This window comes from Chelonia mydas, chromosome 3, assembly GCF_015237465.2.
Source record: "Chelonia mydas isolate rCheMyd1 chromosome 3, rCheMyd1.pri.v2, whole genome shotgun sequence".
Taxonomy (NCBI): domain Eukaryota; kingdom Metazoa; phylum Chordata; order Testudines; family Cheloniidae; genus Chelonia; species Chelonia mydas.
Window position 1 is genome coordinate 16,937,883 of NC_057851.1, and position 13,527 is coordinate 16,951,409.

General features: G+C 40.0%; 1 protein-coding gene across 5 annotated transcripts in view; it reads left to right on the forward strand.

Annotated features, from left to right (window-relative positions):
• Positions 1 to 13,079, forward strand: part of LOC102937504 (WD repeat and coiled-coil-containing protein) — a 29,261-nt gene extending 16,182 nt beyond the window's left edge. For 2 of the 5 annotated variants that reach the window (XM_043542195.1, XM_037893963.2), the window contains 3 exons: positions 2,832 to 4,764; positions 7,020 to 7,137; positions 10,874 to 13,079. In XM_043542195.1, the coding sequence (XP_043398130.1) occupies positions 2,851 to 4,764; positions 7,020 to 7,137; positions 10,874 to 11,145 (2,304 nt within the window). In that variant the 5' untranslated portion in view covers positions 2,832 to 2,850 and the 3' untranslated portion in view covers positions 11,146 to 13,079. Of the gene's footprint in view, positions 1 to 1,891; positions 2,117 to 2,831; positions 4,765 to 5,422; positions 5,587 to 7,019; positions 7,138 to 8,060; positions 9,871 to 10,873 lie in introns of those variants that run through there. The other 3 variants (XR_006289344.1, XM_037893964.2, XM_037893965.2) reach the window with 3 other exon arrangements.
• The last annotated feature ends 448 nt before the right edge of the window (positions 13,080 to 13,527 follow it).

Consider the following 13,527-nt stretch of genomic DNA (forward strand, 5'->3'; position numbering starts at 1 on the left):
AACTGTCTCACAGCCCGCCAGCAGATTACCCTGGTGGGCCATGTGCGGGCTGCAGGTTTCCCACAACTGGTCTAAGGCCTGGTCTTCACTAGAAAATTATGTTGGTTTAACTACTGTGGTCAGTTGTGTGACAAATGCACATCCCTGAGCGGAGTAGTTAAGCCAGCCTAAGTTCTTGTGTAGACAGTGCTAGGTTGATGGAAGAATTCTTCTGTCGACTAGCTACTACCTTTCGGGAGCTGGATTACCTATGCTGATGGGAGAATCCTTCCTATCGGCATAGGGAGCATCTACATTGAAGCACTACAGCTATGCTGCTGTAGCGTTTTAAATGTAGACAAGCCCTAGGAATATTGTGTAACAAATCATTAAGGGCCCAGTGTTCCCTCCAGCAACACAAGTGAACAAGACTCACATTGGGTGGCCCTAAGTAGAAGAGTGGTGCAGAAGCAGGGAGCACCAGTTTCATGGCATGCTGTCATAAAGCTACACTGTTCCGCTGTGGTAGATCTTTCTGGTAGTCTTTGGGAGCTTGGTAGTAACGTGGCTTTAACTCTTCTTGTTTCTACCTAGTAAATATACCATCAAATTATAAATAAAATAGATTACTTTCCTAATATTAGTTTAACATGTAAGCAATTGCAGTAACTGCTGCACAGATGTTATATGATCACAAATGAGAGGAGAGTTGGTCCATGCAATTGTGCATGAGAGGGGCGGTGAGCCATAAGACAGTCTGTCTACACTGAAAAAGTTTGAGAACCACTAATCTATGCAATTAGAGTGAAAGGAAAGATGGCTTTGTTTTTAAAGCACAGAAGAACTAGTTTCCACTTCCATCTCTGTCACAGATTTCTGCTGTGGCCTTGTGCAAGGTACTAGTGGATTTTCACAGATGATGAACACCTACTTGCTTTGGGCAATGCAGGTGCTTGGCACCACTGAAAATCAGGCCACAAACCTTAGAGCCTCAGTTTCCCCATCTATGAGATGGAGACTGTAATGCCTCCCTCAGAAGTGCTGTTGTGAGGTTAAATCCATTAACTATTATATAAAGGATTGGTTTGCCCTGAGAGATCTTTCCTGGTTTGTTTAACTGTCCTGTTTGCATTGGTCTCTGTAGACAAATTAAAAAAAAAGGAGGCCGTGCCTTGTAGAAAAAGCACCAAGCACACTGAGTGCTTTTTGTCACACAGCTCAAAATGACTTTAATATACAGTATCAAACAATCACATTTGTAAAAAATGTCTTTACTTGTGACACATGAGAGTATTAAAACTGAATTAATTGAACATCATTAGGGGACTGGAGCACATGCTTTATGAGGAGAGGCTGAGGGAACTGGTATTGTTTAGTCTGCAGAAGAGAAGAGTGAGGGGGGATTTGATAGCTGCTTTCAATTACCTGAAAAGGGGGTTCCAAAGAGGGTGGATCTAGGCTGTTCTCAGTGGTAGCAGATGATAGAAAAAGGAGTAGTGGTCTCAAGTTGCAGTAGGGGAGGTTGAGGTTGATTATTAGGAAAAAACTTTTTCACTAGGAGGGTGGTGAAGCACTGGAATGCGTTGCCTAGGGAGGTGGTGGAATCTCCTTCCTTTGAGGTTTTTAAGGTCAGGCTTGACAAAGCCCTGGCTGGGATGATTTAGTTGGGGATTGGTCCTGCTTTGAGCAGGGGGTTGGACTAGATGACTTCCTGAGGTCCCTTCCAACCCTGATATTCTATGATTCATTTATGGTGTTTTATTAGTTTTGTATTCTACTCAGCTTGCACATGAGAGAGGCTAATTTTTGTTTTTGTTTCTTGAAGACATTTAAAACATGGTGTTTTATTGGTCATGTTCACAGCTGTATATTGAACCACAATATTTTTGCCTCCCTACTTTCCTTTACGCAGTTGGTCTGTTGATAGGAGTAGCCATGTTGTGGGTGAAGTTGGCACGACTAGCCAATTAGAGCCAGCTATGTCTAATTCAAAATTATGCTGAGGCACAAAACCAGGACAAGAGCTGACTGGACCAAAGAGCCCAGCCAGGAATCTCTGCTGCCGCCTCTCCTCCAGATGCCTGGGGAGCAACATAAGACAGCCACTGATTTCTGCCCCTGCAAAGGGAAGAGGAAGGTGGGTGGTTGCTGAGCAACCCCTTCAGCAAACTTTCTTTGCTTGCTGGAGTGGAGACAGGCAGAGAATGGTGCCCAGCTGGCTGGAAGAGCCCTGACCCTTAGCTAGCTGTCTAAAACTGTGAGTGTATGGCTTGCGACCATGCAGAGTGCTGACCTCAGGCTGGGGGGAAGTGGGCCATAGTGACCAAGCTGAGTTCAGCCTTCCAGCTCAAACAGGAGCGATTGACTGACCCCGCTCTAGTTAAACCATGGGCAATTATACTGTTTTTAACCTTTGAGGAGGAAGCAAAGCAGGCTTCCTTTGGCTGTCTGACTCGCAGGGGAACTCACAGTGTAGGAAGAGAATTGTGCAGCCTGGAAAAACCCAGGTCAGGAGGGAGATGCGGGTCTCCACCCAAGAGAGGTGAAGCCTGGGGGCTGGAAGTCTGAGAGCAAGTGGCCTTATTGGACCACAGAGGGGGAATGCAGGTGCAGTTACCCTGAACTTTGACAGGTGGAGTTTAGTGAGAATATCAACACTGCCCCCAGGACAGATACAAATACTAGAAAATGTACTGAAAGGAACAATGCTGCATTGGCAGGATGATATATGTTAGATGACTTAGTGTTTTTTTCCCCATCTCCGACTTACCTGATACAATATAATGCATTTAACTGCAGAGTTGTGATCAAAGTCTCTAGATTAATGTATCACTTGTTTTCAATAATTACAGATGCCTCTCACTAGAAAGAATGGAGCTGGGAAAAGGAAAACTTCTGAGAACTGGCCTTAATGCTTTGTATCAGGCAATCCACCCTGTGCATGGTATTGCCTGGACGGATGGGAAGCAAGTGATACTGACTGCTTTACACCTTCACAATGGAGAACCAAAGTTTGGTGACTCGAGTGTTATTGGTCAGTTTGAACATGTTCATGGGCTTTACTGGGGCCCATGTACTACAGACACCACGACTCTGCTTGCTGTTCAGCATAAAAAGCACATCACTATTTGGCAGCTGAGCTATAACATGTCAGAAAGGAATAAACTCCTGGTTTCTCAGATTTGTGAAACGGGTGAGCCATTTCCAGTGCTTCCCCAGGGCTGTGTGTGGCATCCAAAGAAAGAGATCTTGGCTGTGCTTACTACACGGGATGCCTCCGTCTTACACTCTGTTCGTCGCAACAACTCCAGAATTAAAGCTGATATAAAAGGTAGTGGTCTCATCCACTGCGCTTGTTGGACTAAGGAAGGCAATCGCTTAGTAGTTGCTATAGGCAGTGCCCTTCATTCCTACATATGGGATGATGCTCAGAAAACTTTAATTGCTTGCTTCTTTTGCCCAGTATTTGATGTGGGAGGCTACATCTGTGCTGTAGAAGCTACTCTGGATTCCCAAGTTGCTGTTGCTACTGAGCTACCGTTAGATAAGATCTGTGGCTTAAATTCAGGTATTGCATTTGAAGTCCCAGCTGGTGGTGAAACAAATTCTTTTCCTTCACCGTCTACCTTGTTATGTGGTGATGAAGAGTTCTCCATAGATGTGGGGAAAAAATCACTAGACTCAGAAAAATCTGTGCCTATTGTTTCAGTACCTTCTCCTTCATCAGCTCCTGTGGATCTAACCCATATCCTTTCCAGCAAACAAAGACTTAGTTCCAGTCCCCTTATCCATCTTAGGCACAAGGATTATCTAACAGGAAGCGGCCAGGACTCTTCACACCTGATTTTGGTGACTTTTGAAAGGAAGGTTACCACTACCAGGAAAGTCAGCATCCCAGGCATTCTGGTCCCTGACATAATGGCTTTTGATCATAAAACTCATACTGTGTCAGTAGCCTCCAATACTTGTAACATTATTTTGGTCTATTCTTTGACTTCATCCCATTTACCCAATATTCAACAAATTCAGCTTGAGAAAAGTGAAAGACCAAAGGGCTTATGCTTCCTGACCGATAAATTGTTATTGATTTTAGTTGGAAAGCAGAAATTCACTGACCCTGCATTTCTGCCATCTTCAAGGTCAGACAAGTATGTCATCCGTTTGATGATCAAAGAAATAAGTTTTGAAGAGGGTTCTTCAGCATCTGCAGGAACTAGTGGTAACTCCAGTTTGAATGCCTTTTTGAACATACCTGTGAAAAGAGAGCCACCAGAAATTCTCTCTACAGAAGTTCATCCTCTAAGTAGCGGACTCCTGATACCAGGTCATGCTATTATTCAATCTCCTAGTAGCAGAAGAAAACTTATTGAAGAAATTAAAAGCCCTACTTATGAGCAACGCCTGTTGTCAAGTGTGAGAGACATCGAAGAAAGAAAGATTTCCATGGATTTTCCTCCAGCTCTGGAAATTTTGGATGTTGAACCAATTAATCGATCATTAGTCCTGCATGGGCTTAGAACACCTACTGCATTTTCTAACAGACCAGCATCTCCAAAAGGACAGGCGGATGTAGTTCCTGAAATTTCAAATTCTCCTAAAAATAACAGTCTGCTAGGTGAAAAAGAAGCAAGTTATTTATCTAAGAACATAGAAAAATTATGTGGCAATTTTACAGAAGTACAGCATCACCTTTCTGAGCTAACAGAACTTCTAAAATCCAGGAAGAAATTTCTTCCAGCATACCCGTCTTCTCAGGAGCCCTCTTTTATTAACATCACTTATCAGGTAACTTTTAATGCTGAAAGCTCAGTGTAAAATCTGTTTGTGGACATATATTTTAAGATTACAGATATCTTTAAAATGTATAGCTCTGCAAGAGTCTCATTCCAGATTATGCCCAATAAGGCCCCACTCCTGCAAACAGTTATTCATGTGTTTAACTTTACAAACATGAGAAATCCCATTACATTCAGTTGGATTTAATTAGGGCCTTAATTTCTATGTGGTATAAAAAGGATTGGGGCTTTAATTCCTATGCAGAAGAGATGTTTTACCAGCTTGTATACCAGTCCCTATCTATGGTCATGGTGCTAACAGAATTGTCTATTGTCAGATTTCCCTGATAGGAAATAAAAAAAGATTAAAATATTTGACATCTCATAAGATTTTAAGCTAAAAATATTGCCATTTCACAAGTATATTGCTTCACTGTTTTTCATCCATACTTTATTTTCATCACTGGTGCATGTAGTGCACATAGGGCCATATTTTAAAAAAGAAGTAAAGATAATGTTATAGTTTAACTATTAATAGGGTTCAGTTTATGCCAACAATGGTTCCATTATTCTGCAGATTTTAAACAATGTAAATGATATGATTTCCCTATTAATGAGTTTCTGCTATTCACTATCCCCACCTTCTCACTTATGCTCATATCCTACAGCCAGATCCAAGCCCCTGCACCTTTGTGGATTCCCATTTACTTCAGTGCATGGATCCACATATACAGATTCAGTTACAGGATCAGGGCCTTCTGATGAAGTTCTATTAAGTTCTAGTGCTCTTCCATATTTAAAAAGAAATGCTTTTCACATCTAAAAATTCTAGGTAATTAAACCTACTCCCATGGATGGCAACTTTTAGTTGCTACCCTCATTAATTTTTTAAGAGTTTAAATAATTGTTGGGATCCAAAACCAAAGATTTACTGGATCTATCTGAAATTGAAATCTAGCCAGTTGAGTTGTACCTATGCAAAGGGGTTGCACAAGTTTAACTAAGTACACAATGTGTCCTGTAGATCCTTCTTCACTTATAATTTTGTGAGAAGGAAAGAACTCAGTTTGCCTTTCAGATCACAGGTTTAGTGTGAAACCTAACCGTTAGAAAATATAACTTTTTACCAGTATCCTGAGTATATTTAGTATGGAAATCATTGACACAATAAACATGGATCACCACAATATCATGTTTAGAGTCAGTTGCTACTCAGATGCATCCAAACGTAGGCTATCTGAGCACTGCCAGATTGTGGATTTAAAGAAGGGCAACGATGAAGGAATGATTTCTTCTTTCCTCTTCCCCGACCCCAGGCAATGAAGTGGCTTTGTGGGGCAGTGGTAGCTAGATAAACAACTCCTGTGCACCTCCAAGCTCCCACATGAAATGTAACTGAACTGTTTTTTCAGTGTGCGTCCTTCGACAGCACAGAAGAGGGGACAGGATTCGCCTTGTAATGTTTTCCCTGACAGAGACATTAAGGGTTCTCAGGGAATTCTTATAAGTGCTCTGGCTACTTTATGTAGGATAAAATTACATTCACTCACAGTACATAGCCTTGATAATGACTTATCTTCTGGGTAGATTTAAAAACTTGTTCACCTGCCATGTGGGAGATACGTTCTGAAGACTGTAGTTGGGCAGTGGTACTTATAGGTAGACTAGACTACATTCAGTCTTAGTGAGTGGGGGGATGGGGAGGGAATTACAAACTCCATTAATAAACAGAAATAAATTCATGAGTTTTTTAAAAAGTCAGTGAAAACAATTGTTTGGGTTTAAACATTTTCCCCCTATGGTATGTGCTAAATAAGCCTTGTTGCATTTGAAGAAGAAAGGGAAACTGACTGAAATAAAGTCAGTTTTAGTTACAAAAAGGCATAAATTGAAAGTTGCCAATAAACAAATATTAATAAAAACAGCAACAAAAAATTGGACTAAGTGAGGATGAACTCCTAGCATGTTTCCATGTCAGCCATGTGGCATGATCTCTCATCCTCCATCCACATGCACACTAACCTTATATTTTAGTTACTTTGCTACCATTGCTCATTGATGTTTTCATCATAAATAAAGGGATTTCAGGCCATAACCCTTGCAGACTAGTTGGTCCAGATAAATGTAGTATTTGATTTTTGCAAGTGGCACTATTGTTGAAAACAAATCTGTGTGATGGTGTTTTGATTAAACTGTCATATTTTAATAGCTCTGTAACTAAAACATACTCAGCTATACCTAATGCTTTCTTCCTTGTATCCACAGAAGCAGCTTTCTGGAAGTGCGGTAGATGAAAGGCGAGCTGTTATTCTATGTGATGGTAAACTCCGTCTAAGTATAGTTCAGCAGATTTTCAGTCTCTCTCTTGTTGAAATGCAACATGGTAAGTTCTGTTCATCCAATACAATGAAGTTCAGATATGTGACATTCTCAGTTTGCATTAGCAACAAATACAGTCTTGTTAAAAAAAAGACAAGGTGTAAAAAACAATGACAATATATTAAGAACATACCCAATTTATTTTCTTGTATTAAAATTAGTTCCTTTTTACCTAAAATCTAGATTTCCTGTTCAAAGCTTTGTTATGTTAATTTGCCTTTGTTTTAACTAACAGGTGGTGGTGCAGGAAAATCATATCTATCCCCTTTTTTATTCAGACTTTTTAGCTCTTTTACAAAGAGAATTCTGACTGACAGGTCTGGTTGTCTGAATTAATCATCTCTTGGAAACCCTGTTCAATATTTTAACCTGTCAACTTCATTATCTACTCTCATATAACCAAATTTTGTAGTTCTTTTTTAACACAGCAAAGGCAGCTTTGGGGATTTTGTTATGCTTGTTTTTCTGTTTGACAATGGCTGGAGAAATCAATGTTATATATATTTTTTTTTCTTCTCTGCCATTATCCACTCACCCCACACATACCCCACATCCAACCTGATGTTTTGTTTGTGGCAAAGATACAAAACATACATCTTTGAGATATGAAATGTTTCTCTGATGGAAATTTTCTGTACAGTATTTTCCAACAACTAGAGTTTAACACCTGCAGGAAAAGTCCATTGGCATGTTGCTGTTCACAGCTGTTAAAGATGGAGGTTACGGCTTCATACTTTCAGGAGTACTGATTTTTCAGTACATGGTGGTTAGAGTTCAGATATATTTTATATTCCTATGACTAGATAAAATCATTGTGCATCATTCACCAGTGCCTACATTCTAGGAAAGATTATTAACACAATTTTGTATTTAAAGGTACCTTGAATACTGAGAGATTAAAAAAAACCCCTTTATACTCTATAACAGGTTATTTCTTCAGCCATCACTGAGATGCAGCCATCTCTCTGGTGAAACATGGTGATTATTGAACAGCACACAGTGGCGCACACAGACGTTTATGGCAAGTCCACTAGGGAAAAGCAGACAAATTTTGGAAATGCAGCATCTAATTACCTAAACTGAAATTTGTCCAGGATAGTGAGATTAACGTAACTTCTTTTACAAGGAGGCCCCTGGAATCTTTGATGACCACCAGTGACTAGGGCCTCTATTTTATGTCTAGACAATATAACTAATCATGCCTTTTTGATAAAAGTTCTTTTTTTCAGTAGAAAAAAATCATGGTTTTTGTCATTTTTTTAAATGAACATAAGCAATATTACTGGCTATATTACTCAGACTAGTAATAGTTTTTTCAAATGCCTGAATCGTAAAGTGAGGTTCAAATGAGGCATTAAGCATAAGATTAAAGTTCATGTGCTTTTAAACTGTAATCTTTTTGTGACATTTCTTGTAATGTGTTACATAATAGAAGTAAATGGAGCAGCTGGGAAATGTGCTTACTGGACTAACTTTTTTTTTCAAATCAGTTTTATTTTGTGATGGCAAAAGTGATGAGATGAAATATGAAAAGACTTGCTTACTGGATGTGAAAATTAGCAGAAGTGTACACCTCTGATCCAGTAACATTTTTACAGTTTGAAAGCATGTATGTAGTGTAACACTAATAAGAATATTACATGAAATAGCAACAGGCCCAGAGATTTGGGATTTGAAGAATTTTTCCCTTCTAAAACTATCTCATTGGTTTTTTTTTAACCCAGTCATACTTTTGGCTTTCACAACATCCCCTTGGAGTGAGTTACTCCTGGGGGAATTCTGCACCACTGCGCAATTTGTGCAGAATTAATGTTCTGCGCAGAATTTCCTTTTTGCCCCTCATAGAAATGTGCTGCAGAGCTGCTGGCTGCCACTAGGGGCCGCTGGACCCAGCAGAGCCTGGCTCGTAAATAGAAGGCTATGTCTGATTTTTCACCCCCCTGAGCCAGCAAGTTAGAGCGCTATAAAATGTAAGTGTAGACAAGCCCAAAGACACTGCTGAAGGGAGGAGGAGGAGGAGCTGGAGAGTTCCCAGCAGCTGCAGTACCTGGCATGCCCTGGAGGAAGGAGGCAGCGTGCAGGAAACGTAGTACAAGCCCAGGACCCAGCATCAGTCTGTTTCTCTCTCTGGATTTCTGGGGGGTAAGGGGTGCCAGTGTCTGGCCTGGGGCGGTGCCCTGCAGTTGCACTCCGGGATAGAGGGGTTGAGAGTGTTTGGGCTGGGGGGGTGCCCTGCATCTGGGCTGCGGGGGGTGGGGGGGCACAGGTGTCTGGCTGGGGGGCGGGCGTCCCACAGCTGGGCTGTAGGGGAAGGGAGTGTGGGTGTCTGGCCCCCCCTGCTGGGCTCTGGGGAGGAGGGGGCAGAGAAACAGGAACTTGGTTGTCATAGGGGTTTCTTTAACTCTCTACTCCTGTGGGGATTTTTTTTGTTGTCTGTATTGTTACTGACATAGTTGCTGGCAAGTATTTTGAAATAAATTACCAAAATAATTGAAACTGGTGTGATTATGTAGTGTTATTTTGACAAATAAAATATGCAGAATTTTGCAGATTTTTTAAATTTTTTTGGTAGAGAATTTTTAAGTTTTTGACACAGAATTCCCTCAACAATAAATGAGTTCCACAGGTTGACTATGCGTTGTGCAAAGTAGTACTTCCTTATGTTTGTTTTAAACCTGCCTAGTAATTTCATTGGGCGACCTCTGAATCTTGTGTTACGTGAAGGGATAAACAACACTTCCTTAATGCACTTTCTCCACACCATTTATGATATTCATAGACCTCTATCATATCCCCCCTTAGTTGTCTCCTTTCTAAGCTGAACAGCCCCAGTCCTTTTAACCTCTGTTCAAATGGAAGCTGTTCCATACCCTTAATCATTTTTTGTTGCCTTTCTCTGCAGAGACACGCCCAAGGGAAGAAATATAGGTGCCAAACCCAGTCAGACCTGCTTGGTACCCACAGTTGATACACAGTTGTGTACAGCTGATACCCTATAGCTCATGTCCTGGTGTAAGAGTGCGAGAATTGCAGAATTCCACCCAGGGACAGATAAATGCAAAAGGCCTGACATCAGAGGGGCTGCACTCAGAGAGACCAGAAGGCTAGCCTGGTATCCAGGATGGGGCTTTTATGCCAAATTGGGAGTTGAGTTGGGTTTTACTTAAAATATTAACTCAAATGTCAAGAGTATAATAGGTAGTTGATCTTATTTAGCTCTGTTGGCACTAAATGTATAACTATTTATAACTTGTAAGAGACTGAGTACTGGTTTACGTATTGCTTTATCTTGTTTTAAATATTCTGTTGACTTGACCTATGAATATTTAATTTGAACAGGAGACCAGAAAAGAAGAAAAAGGCACATCTGGATCTTGTTGTTCAGAATTTCATTCCCGATGCCTAATCTAAAGTTGTGTCAAGATATATGTGTTGTAGCTTTGGCTTCTGGTGGGAAAGTTGGCCTGAGAGAACTGGCTTTTTCACAGCTGTTGTCTAATTTTCAGTCAACAGCATATTACACAACAATACATGCATTTTCTTTCAGAGAAAATCCAGTTTATCTCACCTCTAGGGTTAGCTAGAAAAAACAGTACACATTCATTTCTTGTAAAATTCAATTTTCAGATTTTGTGTTGCATAAAAGGGTCAGTATTGGGTAATATTATTTATGCCTAAAATATACTGAGTTGCAAAAAAAGAAGTATTGTTAATAAATAGATATTTTAATGTCCTCATAGGTTCAACCTGGATTGTTCTCACAACTGACAGTGAAGGCTTTGTTCCATTAACATTCGGATCCATGCAGGAGATAATCATAAGAGATGCCAGTTCAAAAGGCTATAGCACCCATTCTTCCAAAACTTTGGATATCATCAGTTCTACAGAAGGATATAGACCCATTTCTTCAGAAAGTCTGGATATCACTAGTTCTTTGGAAGTCTTAAGAGAACATTCTTCTAAAAGTCTAGACACCAGCAGCTCTTCAGAACAGTCAACCAGTAAAACGTGATTTTGAATTAAGATGATAGTAGCTGTTATAGTTGGACAGTTTTAAAATCATTGTCACACGGGACGGGAGCCTTTACGTAACTGTCTGTATATTACAATTGATATATCTGTTGAGTTTTTCTTGTAACTAGATCTTATACAATTCTGTTGGGTTCATCTCTCGATAAATCTTGACTCTTATTTATTTGGCCCTCTTTGTGCCAAGTTTGGAAACTAGCACTCTTCTACTCAGCAATATGTGTTCTCAAGGGGTTTTTTTTTGGCTAGAAATCATAGCCCAGGCCTTTGTGTCTGTGGCTGGACATCTGGCTTTCTACAAGGTTCAGAAAAAGGGCTTCCTTACCATCTTGCCTCTGATTTGTTTATGGTTTTAGACTACAGGAGAACTCATAATAAAAAATAAGTAGACATTTCTGCCTTTTTTTTTCTTTATTGGAGGCAAAAAAAACAAACTGGTGGTCAGATCCTGAACTCCTCACAGTTTTTATTCAGAAACTCTGAGGACAAATTGTCTTATCTACACAAGAAGATTTTATACCTCTTTTCCAACAGTGCTGGTAATGGTATAAGCACCAGCGTAACAGGGTTTGGGCATATTTATCATGTCATGAAAACTTGAGCCCTTTTCATGCTAGCATTTGCATCTGTACTAGCACTTGTATAGTTATACTGTTTCTGGAAAGCAGGTACAAATGTTTCTAGGATTGGCATGTAAACAGTGAGTCTGAGACATCTACTATTTCACTCCTATCCCAAAATCAGCCCTTTGAACCATATGTGACACTTTTATTGTGATGCCACAACAATGTTAGCAGATGATAACTAAGTATGTTGAGAAGAAATTTTTCAGACACTTATGGTAGTGTTTTGTGGTTTGGATTGTTTTATTACTCCTACACATAACACATATTCACATGCAAAATTTGGAAACTTTTTCTAGTTGTTTTCAAATTAGAATGGAGCACAGAAATTTGTCTTGTAGCTCTCTTAGTCCATGTGCCTGCTGACGTGACCTTGAAAATGTAACTCATACAACTATGCCTGAACTAGCAGGGAATCTAAGACCATATTATACCTTTAAGAGGTGTGGAATACCATATTCATCTCAATGAGGGATTAATTCAGGTGTGTAACGAGGATTCTTTAAATGTCAATTTTATTAACTGTTTCCCTGCTCCTCAAAGCATGTAAGAAAGGAAAGGAGCAATCATATTATGAAGATCTGTACCACTTACTAATGGCAGCCTCAAATTTTGACACTGTGAGTAGGTGGGCCTGGGAGATACCACGTTTTTTTTCCTCTTGGACCAAAAAGGTACTGAGCCCAGCAAGGCATCTGCATCATTTCAAGGGGGAGCCAAGACCTAAAAGTGCAGTAGGCCATCCAAGCAGCACTGCAGGGAAACCACACCTGAGAATCCTAGCAAACCTCACAATATATTTAGATCTCACTGAGTGGAAGCTGAACCCAGTGATCATGTGTGATCAAGATTTGGAACATCTACTACAAGAGTATTACCGCCTTCCCCACCCACAGTTTGCCCCTTGCCTTCTACCCTGTCTTTACTCTTCTATAAAAGCCTTGAAAAGTTTGTTGGGGTACACCAATGGCCACCACATTTGTGTGTCTCTACTAGTGGGGTTATGTTAAATTAATAAGGATTTAGAATTAGTCAAGTTCATTGCTTAATGTTGTCAGGAAACTTACTAGACTTTCTCCTTCAAATAGGAAATGATTCTTTGTTCACTTGCAAACAATACAGCAATTTAAAATACATTGTCGTTAACAAATCAGTTTTAGTGTTCATGGCATATATATAGTTAAAGTCTAAACACAATCCTATTACTACACTATTATCAGTTTAAGAATTGACTATAAAGAAAATATGTAAGAGTGTGTTCCTGTGGGCTTTCATCTATTGTTGCATATAAAAACTGTGTGCAGGTGGAGATCTTAAGCGTCAACCCAGCTTGATTAGGTATGGACAAAAGAGGATTGCAAGCTTCTCTGTAAACAAGGTTCCAGGATTTCTACCTATAAAATTAAATACTTTAATCTAGTAAAGAACATACTGCTCTATCAGAAGAACACCTGCTGTGCAAAAAGGAATCAAAGTGCACTAGTGAGCATTGATTCCTTGGACACCTCCAAAGTTGTTTAACCAAAAAGTCAGATGAATTATTCATCTAATCTATAACAAATGTGAGCGATTCATTACCTCAACACTGGGTGCATGTGAGAAGCGTGCTGCAGTCAGGTACGGTATCTTATAAAAGTTGTCAGTAGTACAGAGGTCCTAAGCCATGAAGTTCTGAGCCAGATCCAAACATCACAGTAGCCTGGGGATGTTATAAGGGAGGGTTGAGTGATGCAAGAAATACC